The sequence below is a fragment of the Symsagittifera roscoffensis genome, chromosome 8, assembly GCF_963678635.1.
Source record: "Symsagittifera roscoffensis chromosome 8, txSymRosc1.1, whole genome shotgun sequence".
Lineage (NCBI taxonomy): Eukaryota > Metazoa > Xenacoelomorpha > Acoela > Convolutidae > Symsagittifera > Symsagittifera roscoffensis.
The window spans coordinates 49,436,419-49,458,978 of NC_087069.1; the positions used below are offsets into that span (position 1 = coordinate 49,436,419).

General features: G+C 36.9%; 1 protein-coding gene across 6 annotated transcripts in view; it reads left to right on the forward strand.

Moving 5' to 3' along the window:
• The window catches only part of LOC134852981 (transient receptor potential cation channel subfamily M member-like 2), a 131,004-nt gene that overhangs the window by 103,235 nt on the left and 5,209 nt on the right, over window positions 1–22,560 (forward strand). For 5 of the 6 annotated variants that reach the window (XM_063868880.1, XM_063868881.1, XM_063868876.1 and 2 more), the window contains 6 exons: window positions 336–549; window positions 878–990; window positions 9,395–9,439; window positions 10,909–11,228; window positions 11,664–11,795; window positions 16,887–17,087. In XM_063868880.1, coding sequence (XP_063724950.1) covers window positions 336–549; window positions 878–990; window positions 9,395–9,439; window positions 10,909–11,228; window positions 11,664–11,795; window positions 16,887–17,087 — 1,025 coding nt within the window. The remainder of the gene's footprint in view (window positions 1–335; window positions 550–877; window positions 991–9,394; window positions 9,440–10,908; window positions 11,229–11,663; window positions 11,796–16,886; window positions 17,088–22,560) is intronic. The other variant, XM_063868879.1, reaches the window with a different exon arrangement.

Genomic DNA, 22,560 nt, shown 5'->3' on the forward strand with positions numbered 1-22,560 from the left:
CGCTCCCCTACAAGTTAGTATATATTGGCGCCGAAGGCGCCTTTAGAAAAATTTAAGGGTCGGTTGGCCATAAATGGATTTCTGAAAAAGTATCAAAGGGGGGACCCTTTGGGTTGGCAGTGGGTCGAATCCCTGAGGGGGGGGGGGCGTCCGCCCCCCCGCCCCCCCCCCCCTAAATCCGCCCCTGCTCAACACTCTTTTTTCATTATTTCAAGCAACTCTTCCTGATTTATTCTTCTTGTGTAACTAAACTAAACTTTTGAGTTTTTGCTGTTTTCGAAAACTCTCAACCATGAAACTTTCGAAACTAAGTTCGAAAATAATTTTTTTTTCAGCATGGACTTCAAATGACCTAATGGCTCTCAAACTCATAACACGACCAATCAGAAGCCTCTCTGACATTCGAATAGTAGACATAGCTTATTACATAGGATGTAAGGAGTTCCTAGCACATCCTTGTGTTCAAGTGTATGTTGAGAAGTCGTGGAAAAGTGGCGTGAAGATGAAGTTCTTTCACGTGTTCAAAGCTTTCTTCTTAATTCCAATCAGGTAACAATTCCCCCCCCCTCCCCCCCTGCCCCACTAAATCCACCCCTGTATGTAACACTTACGTTTTTTCGGCTGGTTGACACTACGGTTGGTGAATTCCTCAGCTGGTTGATATACAACCTTTCAAGTATCCCCCTCCCGATTGCAATAAGGGGGGGGGATTCGTTGCCATGTACATACTTAAGTTTAAAAAAAAACAAGTAAAAAACAAGTTAAAAAAATGGTTAAACAAGGGTTAGAAAATAAACAAAAAGAAAATTAATTCAAAATCGAACAAAAAATTTAAATTCTAAAAGGGCGAATTTTCTTTAAAAATGAAATTTTTCAGATTGTTTCTTCCGTGGAACTTTCAGGAGTATTTTGACAGTTTGAAACCGAACCAAAACTCAGACGTGAAATTTGAAGAAGTCGACACTGAGTTTTTTCTGCGCAAATTCAGAGGTGAGCGAAATTCAGTTTGTGTTGATGATTTCAATTTACCCAATTGCGAATCCAAAATTTGGTCTCTGATTCTGGTTTTGTAAAGTTTATCGCAGCTTTATTTTTCTGAGTAGCAAAAAATTAGAACAGATGCACCAAAAAAACAAAAAGCTCAAGGTCAGAATTATTTCAAGATTTACAGCGTTGTTCAAAAAATTTGTTGAAAGCTATTATTATACGAAAGGAAATCAGTGATAAACTGAAAATTGACTTCAAACAGGTAAGGAAGGTTGATTAATTTCGGTCCGATTGGTTGACCAAAAAGGATTTAACCCACAATTCGGCATAATTTATACAATTTTTTTTTGGTGCAGATTCATAGGTCCCACAAAAAAACACATCCCATTTGTTTTAGAAAAAAAACAGTCGAACAAGCCTCGAAATTTTTCATTTGGTCAAAGACTACTTTAGTGTAACCTCAGTTTAAAGTGAACGTTGGGAGGGCTACTTGCTGCTTGATTTCTATCTATTCGCTCGCTTAATCAAACTTCAACCAATCAGAACATTGGGTGCTATGGGACATTTTTTTGAGTCTTATTAAAAATGGGACCTAAGGCATAATTCAATATTTCGTAAGATTCTCTAAATGGATGCTCTGAAAAGATTCAAAAAAATCATGAAAAAATTAAAATTTCAATTGTCGAACGAATTAATTTATATTACGTAGGTCTTGCAATTTTTTCGAGATAGTCGGATCATTGAGGAGCACGTTTGATATGAGCAGCTTTGGTTTCCATCAGTTCGTGCATTGATTACTGAAAATTTTTGGAGCTCATATCCATTGGAGCTCAAAGTCACCCATCAAAGTCACCCATCTAGGTGTATTTCATTATTACACATATGTGGTACCGCAACTGCTACTGCATTTGCAGTAACCATATAGTGGCCTTGGACATGCTGTTCATATTGTTATCTGTATATTATATTATCCTATTATGTAAACCAAGGTCAATTACTACGTGACCTTTATTGCTAAAAATCGAGAGCTTGTCTCTCAGATCTGTGACTTCGTACACAGTCGAACTCGGATAAAGAAATCCAAATAAAACAATACGGTTTCAACTATTAAATTAACTCTGTGAAACCAACTCCGTTTTCATTATAAACCTCAGAGGTTCTGTTAGTTACCACATGGCGCAGCCAGCAGGATCCAGTTTTACAGCTCAAGACAATAGGACCGATCTGGGAATCCCAGTATTCTGGGCATCCGCAAATTCAGATCCACCCTGGAATTTTGAAATATGGCTTGATCAGTTCCTATTAGCTGTTACGGTTAAAGAAAATGTGGATCCAGAAGTAATGTTAGAAGAACCCAAAACTGTACTAGAAGAACCTCTCCCAACTCCTGAACCACCAGCGCAGAACGAGGATGCGCCTGCAATAGCAATGAGAGAAGCCCGGAACAGATTGGCTCGGGATAGAGTGGTTCAAGAAAATGAAGAACGGGTATTGAGAGGACCTAGAGTGGGGCACAATGTATTTTATCATGAAGTTGGAAAACGGTTGACACCGAGATTATTTCTTGCTTTGGGCGCTGAAGGGAAGAAAAAATTTACTCAAAAGAATCCTCAAACAGAGATATCTAAACTGGGGTTTCGGGATATAGTTCGTTTAGCCAAAATCTCATTTGAGAAGACGAAATGTATTACTTACGAGAGATACAAACTGTTCACGCGATCCCATGAACCAAATGAAACGCTGGAATCTTTTCATGCGGCGCTGACTGCACAAGCAGCAAAGGCGGATTTGGGAGCACTGGAAGAAAAGCTGGTAAGAGATCTATTTATTTCCCGGATTAAAAATGTTGTCCTTCAAGACACATTAACTTTTGAAACATTTTCTTCCGAAGAAGTCTTAAAGCGTGCGATAAAATTCGAACACAGTAAACAAACTACCCAAGCATTCCAAAAATCTTCATCAAGTACAAACAACTCAAAATTGTTTTCAAATTCACAATTGAAAATCAAACAAGAACCGATTATGGCAATTGGGAACAAGGGCTATAACTCTAAACGACGAAAACAAAATCAAAATAGAAGAAAACAGTATGAGAACAAAAATACTCAAAAAGCTAAAGGAGATCAAAAACAATGCACGAGATGCGGCAGAGCGTTTGGAGAAGGTCATTTAAAAAATTGTCCGGCAATGGGTAAAACGTGTAAGAACTGTAATAAACCCAATCATTTCGCAAAAATGTGTAGATCCCAGCAAGTTAACGAAATCACAATCGAAGGTTCTAGTTCAGAAGAAGAATGCAATTTAATACAAAGCTTTGATTCATGCGACGATTTTGAGATAATTGCCGTAGAGGAAGATCTCACTTCCATCGAAACATTGAAAAATACATCAACAGACGAGTATTAGCGAATGTGTTCGATGAGAAAAATATTCAGAGGGAATCGTTGACGGAAAAATCTGACAATATCGAAAAAATCGAAATTCGCAGGAATCCAAAATCTCATCAAATTAACGCATTGAAGGCTCTGGTTAAAATTGATAGTCATATTTTGAATATGACTCTAGACACGGGTAGCCCAGTATCACTTCTGAATTGGACGACAACAAACAAATTTTGGAAGGACCCTCGAATTCAAAATTTATTCCAGCAGAAAAGTTGAACCTGCCCGCGCAGTTTGTGGATTATAATAAACGACCTATATTGATATTAGGAGCGTTGAAAGCTAATCTGCGTTCGGCGGGTTGGGAAGTGTCGGGAGCGATGCTACTAGTCACAGAAAGACGTATGCGATGTATACTAGGTCTAGATCTTCAAAGTAAACTGCGAATTCAGACCACTCAAAAATCAGCTCCAACACGAAGATCCAGGTTTGACGTGCTACTGTGCGAGCAGTCAGAAGGTTGGAAAAAAAATTTTTTATATGAAATTCAAAGACCTATTTGATAAACAAGGGGAATAAAAAAATCATACGGTGAATACAAAATTTAAATATCCTTTATGTCCGATTCAGGAAAAAGGTAAGAGAATTCCTATACACATTCAGGATAAAGTTCAAGCAGAGCTGGACAAATTACTCGCAGAGGGACACATCGAAAAACTAGATAAACGTAGAAGCGATTGCTTTATCGCTCCAATTGTCATAACAGTCAAAAACGACAACTGTATAAAATTAGCTTTTGGACGCAAAACCTATTAATAGACAATTGTATAAAAATAAATATCAGATGCCCAATGTGGACGAACTGATCGATGTTGTTAGCCAGATTATCACGGCAACATCAGAAGGCTCTCTGTATTTCACCGTGTTAGACTTAAAATATGCTTACAGTCAAATAAGGCTAACTGCGGAAACAGCAAAGCAATGCAATTTCATTATTGTAGGAGGTCAAGCAACGGGAACATATAGATTTCTGACAGGGTTTTACGGGCTGGCAGACATGCCTGCCGAATTCCAGAAAGCAATGGATAGAACACTGAACCACTCAAAAAATACCTTTTGTTTTCTGGACGATATCCTAATTGTTTCAAAGGGGGAAGCTAAGGATCATGAGAAACTGGTTCGCAATGTGTTGCAAAAGTTGGACGACAAAAATCTCGCATTAAAAATTACAAAATGTGAATTTTTTCAGTCCTCAGTGAATTGGTTAGGCCATAATTTATCGTTACACGGTATAATACCAAAAATTACAAAAACTGAGGTTATTGCAAATCTCCAACCGCCCAAGTCACTGAAACAACTCAGATCGTTCATGGGTAGCATCAATCACTTATCTAAATTCATACCAAATGCGGCTAGTTTAACTGAAAAACTTCGACCACTACTGAAAGAAGAAAATGAAAAAAAGAAAATGAAAAATGTTTGTTTACCAGTGAAAAAATTTAAGTGGGACGATCAACAATCAGTAGCTTTTGAGGATATCAAAAAAGCAGTAGCTAACATCGCTTTATTAAATTATTACGATCCGTCAAAGCAAACCAGTGCGATGCAAGTCATAGCGGCCTCGGGGCTACTCTTGACCAATGGTCTAACCAAAACGAATGGGTACCGATAGCATTTGCATCCCGGTACTTGAATTCTCAAGAAAAAAAATATTCTACCAATGAACTCGAACTGCTAGCAGTAGTTTGGGCGTTAGATCGCTTTAAACATTATTTACTGGGGAAAGAATTTGTCATAGCGACTGACCACAAGGCGTTAACGTCTGCTTTGGGGAACATAGATCTAATAAAACGTATCAATCTCGACTAACCAGGTGGGTTGATCGATTATCACCGTATCAATTTAAAATTACTCATATTCCGGGAAGGGATATGGGTATCGTTGATTATCTGTCAAGAGAGCCCAATGGGGAACCATGGCCGGAATCAGAACTTGACGAGAGATTTGTAGTGACGTCTATTGAAAATTTCCATAAAGCACTCGACTGTTTGAACAGTCGGTTTTGTGAAACAAATCCAAATAGTGCTATTAACATTCTAGAACATTCTAGAACACAAAGAGAAACTAGCTACTGTAAAGACAGCTCATCACGCGGTTGCTATGACAACCAATTTGTTCAAAACTGGACAAAGCTCGACCGGAACGAAAACGGTCAAAGCTTACGTTTTCAAAAAGATCAGAACCAGAAAAACACATTGGACAAAATAGCTCGCGAGAAACAGTCGGTCAATATCTCACAATTTAACAAAAATTCAGTCAGAAAAAACAATACTAAAAGTTCACAACGATCAGCGGAGATGGAGAAAAACAAAACAGGAAAGTCAAGAAAAATGATAATCAGACAGAATGGAGATCGGAGGGAGGACGAACTGACAGAACAAGTGACGGAAACCACCTTTTCCCGAACACGTATGGTGAAGAGAGGAGCTGCGTGCAGTAGACAAGACGACTCAGACAACTCCAATTCAGATGTGCCCCAGGTTGAGTGGAGGACAGTAAAGAAATCCTTCAGGCCTAAAGGATATAAAGAAATAACATCCGGAAATGCAGCAGGAAATGTCGAGACAACTCTAATGTCATTCTGGGACCTCATGGGGGCAGAAAAATCAGATAACCCGAAAAGCTTACTGGAACTAGAAGCAAAGACAGTTCTTGATGACAGAAACAAACGTGATCAGACATTGGAAACAAATACTCGAAGAGAAAATCCCCCAATCATAGAAGTGGACCTCACAGCTGAAAGCCCCTCAGTAAGTCCAGAAGTCAGCATATTCAAAAAGGAGAAGACAGGTCACAACTCCAGAAGAATCAGCTCGCATCAAAAAGAAACGAGTACAGAAATCAGCCTTGACAATCTCACCAAGTTGTTCGATAGAAGTCTATTAGCAGAATTGATATCAGAGGACGCTTGGATGGACAGACTTCGGCGGGTGATTGAGAGGAATGATCGTCACAGTTTCGAGTTGATGGGCCCGTATACCAATCCCCTCTGGCATCAACTCTCTGTAGTGGACGATTGTATACTGGTGGACAACAGGCTAGCTGTCACCGAACAATTGCGCCTAGCAGTGCTGAAGAGGATTCATCGCGGTCACCCAGGTCAGGAAGCGATGCTCGATGTTTCGAAATACCTGTGGTGGCCGCACATGCACAAGGATATTGTCAATCTGGCGGAGGAATGCAGAAGCTGCACTCGCTATGGTAAGAATGCGAAATAAATCATCCCAAAAAATGCTACCAAGCCTCTTCCACTGCTAACGCAGCCGGGTCAAGAAGTTCAGTTAGACTACGCCGGCCCACTCGAAGACTATAAAGGAAAAAATATATATTTGCTGGTAGCAATGGATAGGTATTCTAAATTTCCATCGGTAAAAATCACTAAATCAACAAGGGGAAAGTCGTCGAAAAAATTTCTTTGCTCATACATTGATATCCATGGGATACCCCAATCAATTCGAACTGATCAATTTTCCGGTTTCAAAGGTAAAACGATGCAAAAATATTGTTCTGACAATAACATTGAACAAAAATTTTGTCCAGTTGGAGATCATCGCGGATGCGGATTAGTGGAACGCACTATACAAACCATCAAAAGAAGATTGGGAGTAATGTTACTCGATGAAAACGTAACATCAATAAAATTATGTCTTAGTACAATACTTCGTGATCTTCGTTGGAGTAAACAGAAGACAATAAAAATGTCGCCATTTGAGGCTCATTTTGGGAGATTGCCAAAAACAGAATTTAAAATTCTCAGTGATAGGTTTTTACGAAATTCTGATCGTTTAGATAAGGAACACCTGGAACGTTTTGCGCTGACTGCCTCCCAACTTAAAAAGCGCATTGACCAGTCTTGGGATAGTCTGAAGATTGTCCGAAAAGGAAAAAACAGCAGAGACGTGAGTCCCCTATTCAAGCAACAAGTCAACTCGGCCCAGGATCGGGCAAGAGCGCGGGCACTAAAAGAACTTCTAGAAGCTAATGCCAGATGGAATCAAACACGACGCGATACATCTGCAAATGATTTAAGACGCACGGTAGACGAGACGAGTACTAATAACGCCGAATTACGCAAAGAAATGCTGTACTCGTGGGAACGTGGTTTTATCGAAGATAAACCAGAATTAACCACTAACCAACGCCATTCGTCACCAATCTTGATCAGAAAAGATGAGGGGAGGAAAAGCGGTAAGGCTCTTACGAAACCATTGAAAGGAAGAGTCGTGGCAGAAACGCCCTCCACTGACAAGACAGCAGCAGGGTCGATATGCCGAAAGAGTGACATTGCCAAAGTCAAGGTTGCTGTTCAAGACAAGGATAACAGCAATAACAGACGCTCTCCAACAGGAGAAGAACCCAAGAAAAAGCAGCAAAAACAGTCAAAGCGGCAGTCCGATGAACAGGACGAGGCGGAGAATAGTGGATCTGACGAGGAATTACTGCTAGAGCAGCGAATCATAGATCCATCGGAGGCAAAGCGGAAATTTCAAGACAACCCCACAGTGGTCACGTCAAAAGATACTATACAAGGCGGTGGCCTAAACTTAGCGGTTCGAAGAGCCAAGCCAAACTTGGCCGGTCCATTCTCTAGAACATCCAAGACGAAAGGGGGCACAAGCTCAAAAGATCCCCAACCAATCATTTCACTAAATAAAAGTGCTGCCACGGCAGCAGAAGCTCAAGAAACTCAAGCGGAAATTCAAGCGGGTTCGTCAAACCCAGGAGGCGTACAAAAATCGACTTCTACTCCTCATAGCAGTACGAGAAATAAGAAAAAAATATCACGCAATACATCTCCAGAAACAATTTTAGACACATTCAACAGTAAAGATTTATCGGCAGCTGATTGGAATCGTTTAGCTGACCAAGTGCTCGAAAGAGGAGTACAACGTACGGCGGCAGATATATTGCAATCTAAAGAAGATGGGGAAGATGAGGGAGAATCCAATAACCCTCCGGGGTTTTCGGACGAATCAGAAGTCGAAGAAACATCGGTTCGTAAAAGCGGAAGGTCCAAAAAGGGACCGACTAGATACGGGAATCCGATTAAACATTCGGTAAAGTCGATTTCTTACCATAATGATCTCTTAGACCTAAATCAGGCCGCACTTGAAGCATACCGCATTAAGTTAGCGAACTTCAAACCCGATGCGTCGAATTCGGTGGAAACAAAATTTAGTCTGCTAGAAAAACACCTTTTCAGAAGAAAGTTCGGCAGCGAGGCTGTCGACATCAGTTGTTCCTGGAATGCTTAGTGGCGAATCCCATTACATTTTGAGGAAGAGCATGAAGAAAAAGATGGAAAACGATTCCAAACCAAAACCAACAAAGAATAAAACTCTTTAAACTGAGTATTAAAACTCCTATTCATTATTATTAAAAATTTTAATACAGTATTATTAAATTTTCTTGGCTGAGCGGGGTATGTGGTACCGCAAATGCTACTGCATTTGCAGTAACCATATAGTGGCCTTGGACATGCTGTTCATATTGTTATCTGTAAATTATATTATCCTATTATGTAAACCAAGGTCAATTACTACGTGACCTTTATTGCTAAAAATAGAGAGCTTGTCTCTCAGATCTGTGACTTCGTACACAGTCGAACTCGGATAAAGAAATCCAAATATAACAATACGGTTTCAACTATTAAATTAACTCTGTGAAACCAACTCCGTTTTCATTATAAACCTCAGAGGTTCTGTTAGTTACCACAACATAAGATCTCTCACGAGCAGAATATTTAAGAGATGATCGAAATTCAATCAGAATGCAAAACAAAATCTGAACTCAAACCGAACTGCGTATAAAAAATTTAAGATTTTTTTTTGAAAATTCCAAAGATTGCTTTTTCTAAGTGAATTGTCAAAGTGTTATTGAAGGACATTTCGACGTGCCATTTATTTTCTACCTCAATTTAGCTGACTATTGCGCTGGTTTTATCAATAAATGACATTTGATTTAAGAGGGAAGCAGTTCTGAGTCGGTTAACGCTCAGCTACCTACGTCAGGTAAGTTTTAAAATGATCCAAAAACGGAAACGGGCCAACAAGCTGATTTGGATAGAACTAACGATTAAATCATGCTTAGGTTTGAAAGTTTTCCACCATATAATTTTTTGCATAGCCCAGGAATCATAACATGATAGATCACAGAACAAATTTGTTGAAGAAAAAAGACGGTTTTTATCAATTTTTTGAGTTCTCACTTTCAACCAGAGAGTCCAGTTTGTTTTTGTTTTAAATTCTAATAAAAATTTAAAATTGTGTTTTGAGAGGCTGAACTGAATTTCTGAACCTGTTTTTTCATCGATATAAATTCATACAATGACGAAGTAATTTTGCTTCATTGTAAAAAGTTTGTTTTTGATTATTGCAGAAGAAAGTTTTCAGCTTGTTGGTTTAAAAGTGATGATTTGCTGATGAAAAGTTCCTCACAATTGAAATTTGCGGCATACTTAGTCGTATAGCTTGGTGGCCACTCAATTAGCAGAATGGTCTAAGAGCAGAATGGGTCCAAGAGCAGAAAAACGGAAGAATAATAATTTTTCTAAGCTAATCGGCAAATTAATTATCAGAAATGTCAAAAATACCAAGGCAACGAACATTTTATGCATAATTGAGTAATTTAATCAAGAATTTTAAAAAAAATATTTGAAAAACTTAACGAAAATAGTCAATTCGTTCATAATTTAGTCGTTTTCTTGGTAATTTCTGACGATTCTAATAATTGTTTTATCAATTAGCCCATATAAACCAATGTAAGTCAATATCGTTCCGTTTTTTTTCTGTTCTTGGACACATTCTGCACTTGGACCATTCTGCTTATTGCTCCGCCTCCGTATAGCTTCATACCGTTTGCTTCAACCATTGATATAATGTATGTTTGTATGAAAAATGTCGCGGCCATTTTTTGTAAATACAAACCAACGTTGTCTTCATGTCAGATGTTATGAAACCTGTACAAATGAGCAACCATAAGTAGCATTGCGCATTACAGCATTCTAAAACTTTCTAAATAATCAAGTAAAATATCTAACTAAAATTTGATCAAAACTACGGAAAAATCGTGTTCGTGCTGACTTTTTTCATTTTATATAAAGAAAATTTTGTTGGACTGTTAACTATTTATCAATTTCAGTTCAACTCACTTAATAAAACGAAGTGAAATTACACTCTCCAATTACAAAAAAGGAAAAGGCGCAAAGAGCGTGAAAAATTTCGAAAGTGATTTCATTTTAATTGAAAATAGCTATTAGGTTTTTCAAAATGAGTTAATAAAATAAATAAAAGTGTAAATCAAAAATTTTTTTGAAAACAAATCAGCTTTTTGCATTCTGTTTTTGATTAAACGGCTGACTTTCTGTTCAATGGTTAATGGTGTTTGTATTGTGACTGATTTTGTTTTTCGTTATAAAAAAACTGAATAATTTTTTCTAAATTCAGCAAAATTTTGAGTTTATGATTTTTCCTGCTTTTAGATTCGCGCCATAGCATGTTTAACAACGGAAACCTCATTTACGACAAAAGGAAACTGGAAGCTCAAATTACAGACAGCCAGACTTTCCCAGCTGAGTCGCAGCTAGCTCCGGCAAATTCCTCCGCAAAATCGATTTTCTACTCAATTCACAATTTCTACACTTCGTCAATTTCAAAGTTTCTAATTTCTCTAATAGCGTATGTGACTTATTTATTAGTGATTTCGTCGCTCGTTTTGTATGATTCCAAAACTCCAAATGTATTTGCCAAGGATTATACTCTGTTTATTTTAAATATCGCCCTACTTATGCAGAGTATTCAGGTATAAAAACATCAGTCAGACCTATTTGAAGCAACAGAGTTCATTTTTTCTGATTGAGGAAAAAAAATTATACGAGGGATAGAACAAGTATCAGTGTTTATTGAACAGCAAAAAGTTAGTTTTTTTTCTATCAATTCTGAGCTGGTCAAGTTAGGATGTATTATTATTTTGTTTTATTTGAATTTAACAAATTCCAACTTTCTAAGGTTTAATTTTTTTTCCAAATCAAGTTTTTATCAAAAATTCTAATCGTTTAGATTCGAGTAGAGTTTATAAAAACTCGTCGAATTCTAACTGGCAGTCATTTTTTTAGAACGTTTTTTTCTTGCAGTGTTTTATGTTTTTGTTAACTGTTCCTCATCTTTTAAACTCAAAGACATCCAGATAAATTAGTCGCACCAAACAAGTCTGACAGATTTTTGCTCAAATAAACAGCTGTTTTTCCAACCGCGAGTCTTCTTCGGCTACCGAGTGCAGCTGTGGTGTTACTGCGAGTGGAATCTAGTCGGGTGCTCCAGCATATTCCTCGGATTCCTCGGATTCGCTCTCAAAATGGCAGATCATCTGGTAAGTTTGCTTATGAATTTTTTGTAGTTTTGGAAACGTGTACTCGTTTTTTGAACTCGAAAACTGTAACCCCGCAAGTGGCATATTCTGAGGTTAGTTTGTTTTTCAAAGTTTTGCTTGTTTTGGGGCTAATTTTGATTTTTGTTTCGACAAACTCCAATTCTTAGCTCCAAAAACAACCGAATTAAATTAGTCCTAGAATTTTTTATCATCGTTATAAAATTTGATCTTGCTGCAAAAGTTTCAAGAAGAACTATAACTTGCAGTAGCAAAAGTCGAAATTTATATTTGGCTTGTGTAAAAAATTGTTTTATTGTTTTCTATTTGTTTTTCTAAAATTTGATTATTGTTCCTCCCCTGTGAATCATTAATTACCAGGGCCTAGTTAGTCTTCATGCCAATTTTGTAGAAATCAAAAAATGTGATCAAATTTTAATTGGATTTATTAAGGTATTGGTACAGGTATTGAAAAAGGAAAACAGTCTCATTGTCTGTCTCTTCCCATACTAGTTACCACCAATTTTTCTTCCTTAACTTATCACGACCTCCCGACATTTACTTTGATTGTTGGGTTGGCGATACTAATTGTGGGGAAAAGTAAGAGGAGTAAGTGGGGTGTTAAAATTGTGATAAATAATTTAGCAAAATTAAAACTACGAACAGGGATTTTATAATTGTATTTAAACCATTTTGCAAAATTAACTAGAAGTCAAGAGATTTTGAAAGCAAGTAGTATGTGAGTAAAGCAGCATTACGAGGCCAAACTGTGCACTGGAGAGGCGCAAAATGTTTTTGTCTGTGTGCTCCTGGATTCCAGAGACAATTCTTTGTACAAAATCCTAATGAAAGTCGATTCCATTTACAAAATTTCCGTGGATTCCGCGCACAAATAATTGTAACGTAAATTTTGTCGGCATATTAACTTTCTTGCGGATTCTGCAACGAGCGAATATATCTGGTTGTTCAGGATTCCGGAAATGTAGGCGGATTCCACGAAAGTAAGTGGATTCTGCAAACTTATGCGGATTCAGCGTATATTTTGCGGAATTCGCTGACAATTTGCGGAATCCGCTTTTATTTTGCGGATTCCGCTTACAGTTTGCGGATTCCACTTACAGTTGCGGATTACACGACAACCTCAATCTACTGAACACATATATTATTATTTGTTTATGGATTCCACAAACTATTCCGGATTCCGCAAATTTTGTTACGGATTCCGCAAAAATGCCTGTTTTGGAGCCATTTTGAGCAATACATTGTTATAATTTTTTTTCGCTGGAATTCAAAACAGCGAAGAACGTCAAAAAAGTAGCAATGTTACGGATTCCTCGATAAATCTAATTTTGACTTGCTGCGGAATCCGTTTACAATTTACAAAATGCACAGATTGGCTTCATAATGAGAAAAAACCGAAAATTGGAAAAGAATATAAAATTATATTCCATTATAATCCTTGTTAATGATTTTTAAATTGATTAAAATCAGTTCAAAATTTTCATAAAATTATGATTTTTAATGATCCGGGTCGAAGTCCCAGACTCATGTTCAGACTTTCGCGACAAAGTTTTGGTACGTCCAGACTTTCCAGACCAAAATTAGGCATGTCCAGACTTTGCCGACCAAAACCTGGCATTTCCAGACTTTCGCGAACATGATGATCCGTCGCGACTTTGGCGACCGGAGCGGAGATGGCGCGACCAAAGCATCGAGACTCATGTTTGGTATGTCCAGACTCTCGCGACCAAGAGTTGCCATTTCCAAGCGTTTGCGACCAAAAAAAACTCAGGCGCGACTTTCGCGACTGAGGCGGATACGGCGCGACACTGCGGCTCAGGTAACGGCATTCCCAGCGCGACCAAACTTAGTCGTTTCCAGATTTGCCAGATTTTGCGAGACTTTAAAAAAGTTTTTGGGCTTTTGCAACCAAGGTGGATACGGCGCGAATCAGGAAACGGTGCGACTCAAAAAGCAACGGCGCGACTCTTGAAACGGTGCGACTCAAAAAGCAACGACCCGAACTAACTTAGGCCCTAAATTGAAATTGTTTTTTGTTATAATGGTAATCTTTTTGCATCCAAAAACTGAAATAAAAATGCAATCGATTATGATTATCCATTTTACTTGAGTGCGGGGAATTTTGAATTTGGTTTAGCTGAAATTTCAAAGTTGGGTAAAACGGGGGAGGTAGAGATTTGGGAGTTGGGTGGTGGCAGTTACGGTTCTGATGTAGAGAATCTATTGAGGGGGTTAGATCGGTGTGTTGTCTTAACAATTCGTATTAATAATTCCAGCGTCAAACACTAATGTATGCACACTATTCCTCTCATGCCGGATGTAAGAGCAGCGGAGCCAAGCGGAGCAAGCGTATTCTACTTGCCGATACCTTGTTACGAATTTTCAATTGTTACGAATTGTCGCGCTACCGTTTGTTATTGAACATGTGTATGTTGAACTCATTTTTTTTCGGGCTAGATTTTTGCAGATTTTATCAACGGGTTTTTATCAATTAGAATCCCGGGATAACCTCCATAGACCGAAAATGCTAATCAGACAGTTCTATAAACAAAGTGTATGAAAACTACTATTCGTACACTTTTCATACATTTCGCTAAAATGAAGTGTTTGACTTTTCAAAGAACTTTTTTTCATAAAGCTGCGTAAATATTGGTGTAATCGTACTAAATAAAAAAGAACAAGTTTTTGTCACAAAAGTTACTAATCATTTAATTTTAATATATGAAAATTGTATGACTAACATTTTTTGATGACGACAACAAAAAGTTTTCAAGTAATTTTGGAATTGCCCTGAAAAGTTTTTTGTTGCTTCTTTCAACCGCAAATTAAATTTTGTACTAAAAAAATTGTTGTTTCTTTTTTTAGCCGCAACTTAAAATTTGTACGAACACGCAAAAATTTCTCTAATTATTTTTGAAATTACCCTGAAAAATTTTTCGTTTTTTTTCTCTCAACCGCAAATTCAATTTTGTACTAAAAAACATTTATTGTTTCTTTTTTAAACGCAAACTAATTTTTGCACAAAAACAACTAAAAATTTTTTTGAACAAATTTTGAAAACGCCCTGAAAATTTTTAAAAATTTTTTTCAACATTAAATTAAACTTTGTACTAAAAAAATTCATTGTTCCTTTTTTCAACCGCAAATTAAAATTTTGAAATAGCCCTGAAAACTTTTTGTTTCTTTTCTCAAGCGAAAATTAAAATTGGACTAGAAAAAAAACATTTTTTTGTTTCTTTGTTCTATCGCCAATTAAATTTTGTACTAGAACAACAAAAAAGTTTCCAAATAATTTTGAATTTGCCCTAAAAAATCTTTTTTTCAACTGCAAATTAAATTTTGTACTAAAAAAACATTTTTTTGTTTCTTTTTTCAACAGCAATTTAAATTTTGTACTAAAACGCAAAAATTTTGCCAAGTTATTTGGAAAATGCCCTGAAAATATTTTGTTTCTTTTTTCGACCGCAAGTTAAAATGTGTACTAAAAAAATGTTTCTTTTTTCGACGCAATTAAATTTTGTAAGGAAACAACGAAAAGTTTTCCAAGTATATTTGAAATTTTGTACTTGAGTTTCGAACTACTTAATTTTCCGAATCGATTTCAAAGACCCCTGAAACAACTCATGCGCTCGCCATTGATTTCAACCAATCACCTGCGATGCTTTTTTGTTTTTGTTCTCAAAATTCGAGAATGAAAAACTAAGGCCATTTATAAAAATCCAAAACAACTTTGAGATGTTTCTGAAAAATTGCTAGATGAATTTTGGAAAAGCTAAATAGCATATTATTTTAATCAGAAGCGAGATATCTGAAGCTATGCAAGAATGTGTGTGTAAGTCCGTTTACTCCGCTTACTCGTTAATATCTCGAAATATATCGCACTTTAATTGTCCCAAATTGACCATAATGGCAATATTCAAACCCCCATATCTTTATGAGAAATGATCACAGGTGAAATATCTAATCAGATTTAAGCTCAAGACTACAATACCTTTCGAATGATATTTAAAAAAACTCCCGTCAAAAATGGCTAGTTAAAAAGTCGAAATTTGTTTGAAAAAAAAACTCACCCCGAGCACAATTATCCCGTTACTTTCGTTACGAAAGTCGGAACAATAAACTCAAAAAATTACAGTGTGCGGTTGGCGTTTTATAATTTTTTATGCATTCAACTTCTGAAAATGTGTTTGTTCAAAATGAGGAGCACCGAACTGCCGCATGCATTTCATCTAACAAAACATCAATCATGAAGGCTCGAACTATAAAAGTTTTCATGAGGGCATTGGCGAAAAAAATAGAAAAGTTTTTCTACAAAATTTAATTAAAATATTTATAATGTATCGTGCTGATTTTTAGTTGTCAAAGTTATTCCTAAGAAAGTCAAAATTACCCGTTCACAGAATTCGATTTGCTATTTTTCTGTAGACATCCTTCTCTCTAATAAACGAGGCACTCTGTTTCTACTTGTCGAATTCAAATTTCTACTTTTTGACCTTATTTAATTTTTGCCCAAATATCAGATCCACTGTTTCCACATCTTGTCTGAAAGCAGTTTTTAAACGACTTCTATCGTTTCAAGCTGAAAAAGGAAATTTGAACTCAGAACAAAATAATCAAAATAATTATGGACTTTTAATTGTTTGATTTTTAAAAACATAATTTAAATTGATTTTGTTTCAGACTTCCTACTCCTTAAAAACTGAGTCAATTGTTTCTACTACCGTTCGATTTACAATTTATGCTTTTGACTTCTTCTTCTTTGCTCGCCTAAATGATGATATTTGTAAGGTTGCTATTAATAATATCTTGAAGAAAATGTTTTTTTTTTGAGCATTTGAACTCGCAAATAAATAATTATTTGAAAATCTTTCTGATAACAAGTTGTGAAAACTTGTTTTTTTTAGACCTCGTACTCTTCAATAAATGAGATCCACTGTTTTTATATCTAGCCTGAAAATAATTCTTAACACGACTTCAACCATTTCAAGCTGAAAAAAAGACTTTCGTTTTAACTACAAAAAGGTTGTATACACTTTTAATTGGAAACATACTTTAAATTTTTTTTTGTTTCAGACTTCATACTCCCTAATAAATGAAGCCCACTGTTTCTACTGTCTATCCTGCTGTCTGGCGTGGGTGAGACTGATCTCCTTCTACATCCTCAACAGCACTGTGGGTCCCCTCTGGATCATGTTGAGGAAGATGCTAGTCGAAGCTGTCTGCTTCCTAAGTGTCTTGGGGGTCATCACTCTGGCTGCGGGAATAACACTACAGGTAAAGCGCTTCGCTTTAGTGGTAACTGTTTTTTTGGTCAACAGTATTTTGACCTCATGTTCTAGTTTCAGTTTTCGTTTTGGTTAAAAATTTTCATCTTTTATCTCCGTTTTCGGAATGATTACTACAGCTGTATGTAGGTTTTTACACTACATAGTTACAAGTTATATTTTTCTCGGTTTTTCGGAGGGTCGTTTTAGATGTTTTTGCGTTTTATTTTATCCAACGCTGCTCTGCTTTCGGAGATATTACTGCGGGGAGTACACTGCAGGAATGCATTTTTTCGGCGCACAGTACCTCAATTTGGTTTTATATTTCTGGTTTGATATTTCATTTGAATTAAATTATCTTTGTTCGTTTCACTCTTTCGGAGTACATACCAAGGCTGCGGGGGTTTTCCTACAGGTCATAGCTTGATATTTGGTTGGTTGACTACTTTTTAGTTTTTTGGTGGGAAGGGGGGTTTGAGACATTTAATGAGTTCCAAGTTCAATTATCGGTAAACACTCTGTTTTCTGTAAACAAAATTCTGTGAACATGCTGGAATAAAATTACCTGATTTTGCATGGAGTTGGAGCGGATTTAGGGGTGGGGGACGCTTCCTCTCAGGGATTCCATCCCCTTCCTACCCAAATGGTCCCCTTTGTACCTTTGTAATATTTTGAGATATCCGTTTTTAGCTGACGGACCCTAAGATTTTTCTAACGGCGTCTTTCGGCGCCAATGTAAACTATTTTTGAGGCGGGAATGCGCGCAGAGAATTTTGAATGCTGCGCAGAAAATTTGTCCGAAACAGGGCCTTTTCCGAAAATTTGTCCGAAACAGGGACTGATGTGATTTCAGATTATTTAGTATTGTTAGCAATTGTTACATAACTTTTCTAACAGGTCACATACTTGTGACCTCCACTATTTCATTCTCTCCGGCGAGAGACTGCTCTCTTCACTATTTAATGTCTTAACTTTAGACTAATTCACCTTTATTTTTTTATTCTTTCGATTGTATAAAGTAGAGTTAGCTGTAACAAAGTAATATTTTATCATGGCGCAGTCGAATAACGAATCTAACGTGAGAGGAATACCTCCATTTTGTCAGAACCATACGGTAGACCCACCTATTCCCTGGGAAGATTGGAGTAATCTCTTCCATTTAGCTATTATCGCAAAAGAAAACATAGACATCGAAAATCTACAAAACCCCTCGGACAAACACCATCCCCAACCACCATCCTTCCGACGGATAGCGAATCGGAGAGCCAAAGAAAATCTAGAAAAGACAGAAACATTCAAGAAAAAAGACGATACGACGATACGACGAGGAAGAAACGACATCTTTTAAATGAGAAACCAATAAATTTAACGGTATGAGAATAGAAGAAGCCGACAAAAAATTATGATCGATCCTGTACTTAGCCCAAGGAAACGAAGAAAAACGAATTTTTGGGCAACATTTCAGAAAGGTAAAAAAACTACAAAATTCATTCAAAGAGTTTTGGGATTATTTAGCAACCGCTTTCGTCAGGAAGACGAACGTCACCTTTGAAAGGCACAAACTACTAAACAGAAAACAACGAGACAGAGAGAACAGTTTTGGGGAGCCTTATCCGAAATGGCTAAAAAAAGGTGAAATAGCCGCGCTAGAGGAAAAATGGATCAGGGACATCTTCATAAATAACATGAAAAACTATGACAGATTACAAAAAACTCCTGACCGAAACACCACCTCCGCGAGAAGCACTAATTGTGGCACTCATCGATAAAAAGGAATTTCAAACTATTCAAAACTAAAACTTTTTTTAAATCCAACGGATCACCCATACACAAATCTCATAATCATTTTAATGTCAAAAGAGAACCAACACTGAATATTAAACGAAGCAACACCTGTATGAAATGTGGCGGGACCTTTTCAAAAGGACATTCAGCTGTTTGTCCGGAAAAGGACACTACTTGTGCATCCTGTAAATCCGAAGGCAATTTTACCAGACTCATCCGGATGTAAATATGGACCAGGTAAATAGAGAAAATTTTGGCGTGATTAACGCATTGTCAGAATTTGGACAAAGCGAAAATGACGATTATTCTGTATTAAAGGTAAGTACAATATTCAGCGACGATGGATAAAAGTTAAAGAAACTACTAAATATTGGCCTCGGTAAAAAAACCCAAAAAATCCTAAAATACAGGTGGAGTCCACTAGCCCGGTTAGCTTCCTCAACAAGAACGATCTCCACGAATTGACACTACGAGACCCCTACTTAAAAATTTATCCGTTGGATAAGGCAACCAATGACTTATACTGCGGGTTCACGGACAACGCCATGAACATTTCTGAAAAAGTGATCCTACTTATCTTTTCAAACGGATGGTCACACGATGACTGCCATTTCTTTTCGACAGAAGGACATGAGATGAACATACTCGGAAACAACAGTTTGCCTGAAGTGGGGATAGAAGTATCACAGAAGTACTTTCCATACTTCCAGACAAGCCAGACGTGTAAGCTCATAGATTTTATTTCAAAAGCAGAATTAGAAAAGGAATTATTAAGATCTCCAAAACATTTAAAAATTTAATCCTTTGGGTTGGGAAAACAAAAAGTCAGATGAAAATCACTCATTTTCACGATTCGCTAAAAACAATTCAATTAAAAGGAAGATGAGTCCGCCTCCACTTACTTGATTTAGTTAAAACTGAACTTAATCAATTAAAAAACGAAGGACACATCAAGAAGTTAGAAAATTGTGACGAAGATCGCTTTATCAGCCCAATTGTTAATACTTTTAAAAAAGAAAAATCGGTCAAGTTGGCTCTAGACTCTATTTTAATTAACAAACAGATACATAAGAAAAAATATCAGATGCCAAATTTCCACGAACTTTTAGACAATGTAGCGGCACAAATATCGAACGATTCCGTTAGGGAAGTTTGGTTTACAAATTTGTATTTTAAAAATGCATATAATCAACTAGCCTTAGACAAGTTTACTAGCAACCAATTTTATTTTAGTATAGTGGGCGGCAATAATAACGGTAGCTACAGATTTTTAACTGGTTTTACGGCTTAGGTGATATGCCTTACGAATTCCAAAGAGTCATGGACTCAACGGTATGTACGATCCCTTTTACAGGGTTGTTATTTAGTTGACGTTTTAATTGCATCCAAAGGAAGTTTTTTAGACCACAAAAATTTTGTATCGAAAATCTTATCAACGTTAGACGAAAACAACTTCGCCGTCAAATGGTCAAAGTGCAAATTCTTTCAAAAACAAATCGAATGGTTGGGATATAAAATCTCAAATACAGGAATTTCTCCTTTATTCGACAAAACGAAATCAATAAAGGATTTACCCATTCCAAAAAATCTGAAAGAGTTAAGACCATTTTTCGGATTAATAAAAATTGCATTAAATTCGTACCAAGTTTAGCATCCTTAGGAAGTCCACTCCGGTCTCTGCTAGAAAAAGAAATCTAGTTTCATTTGGAATGTCGACCATACAAAGGTTTTCGAGAAAATCAAACAGGAGATTATCAATCTTACAGAAATTACTCACTTCGACATAAAATTTAAACCAGAATAAAAATTGACGCTTCACATAATGGATTAGGAGCCTCCCTAAAACAACTCCACGGGAACGATTGGAAAACTATCTCATTTGCTTCACGGTGGTTGAACCCTCACGAGTCGAAGTACTCTACAAATGAATTAGAACTTTTGGGAGTTGTCTGGGCTGTTGAACATTATAAAATCTACTTTCTTCCCTATGAACAAACTACCGAAATAAAACTTACCACAGCAGATTAACAAGATGGGTTGATCGATTAGGACCGTTTAAAATCACATCATTCCGTGCCCAATCTTAATCACTGCGGCGGAGTCTACCACGACTACACAAGTAAATGGCACCAAAAACAACTCGGCCAGACCACTGTAGAAGAATTCTATAAGAAACTTTCCAGTCTACGAGATAGTGGATTCATCAGACGAGGCCGTACCTACTTCAAAGTCTCCACCTAAACGTGGTAACGATCCACCTATTATTCGACGGTCTAGAAGAATTGAAGGTCCGCCAAAATTCTATGGTAAGAGATACTTCATAGATGTCGCAGATTTACCTCAAGTGACCCCTGATTCGGCATCGAATCCGATCACACTTGACAACAATGGCAGAGAAAAACTGGACACTACCCACAAAGAGGCTCCCTTGGAGATAGTGAATGTTGAATCGAATTCTTCTCCGCCCGTTCAAAAATCATAGTCATCGACAGACGAATCTCTAAGAATTGCGGTGGACAATTTTGATGATTACACGGAGCTCGACAGCGAACTTTTTAATGGCGAATTAGAAAATTTCATGAACTGTTATGGAAACTGATTATCATAGCTTACCGTAAACATTTTTGCCTTTCGGTGCTATTTTTTTTTCTCGTCAAGTTTAATTTTTATCTCTTTTGTTCCCGATACTCATTGGTTTGTTAACCATCCTGACTTTCATAGCATTCCATCGGATCAGCTCAATTCAAGTACACTATGGATGCTTTAAATTTCATTTTTTTTTCCCAAAAGGGGGAGAAAGGATGAAGTTAAATAGATAATCAGTTAGTTTTACAATTCAAAATTTTTCCGGCTTGGAGGATTGATAAGATTTCAACTTAATTAGTATTGTTAGCAATTGCTACATAACCTTTCTAACAGGTCACTTACTTTTGAACTTCACGTATTCAATCTCTCCGGCGCAGAGACTGCTCTCTTCACTATTTAATGTTTTAACCCTAGACTATATCACTTTTATTCTTTTATTCTTTTTAATGGTTAAAGTAGAGTTAGCTGTAACAAAGTAGCACTTTATCAACGACCTAATAAATTCGACGAAGTTTTTAAAAATCTGCTTTCCCTTGAGAAAATCCCAGATCCGCCCCTGTTTTCAAAATATCTATTTGTGTAAGCAAAAATTTCAATTCAATTTGAAACTTTTTACTCGAATTCTTCAAAAATAAAAGAAAATAATGTCCTATTTTGATTCCAGTCTGAATTACTGCGTTTCAAACAAAAGCTTTTTCAGTACTTCTAGAAATTTTTTTTCTAGTAATTATTCGTTATTAACTTTTTGCCGTTTTTGACTTTGATCATATTTTTTTTGCGTTTGATAGATCCGTTGCCCGGGTCGAGATCCCGCTCAAAAACCGCTCAAGATATGAGCGGTTTGAGCGGTTTTTCAGCAAGATTTGGGCGGTTTGGACGTTTTTTTTGGAAAAACCGCTCAAACTGCTCAAATCTTGCTTAAAAAACCGCTCAAAAACCGCTCTTTTCTTGCGGTGATGTTTGAACGTTTTTCAAGCAAGTTTTGTGCGGTTTTTGAGCCGTTTTTGAGCGGTCTTATAAAGAAAACCGATTAAAACTAACAAAAAGGCCTGGAAAGGTAATGTAACCCAGGTTGACATCCATAAACCGAAAATGCTTATTTTAAATTTCCC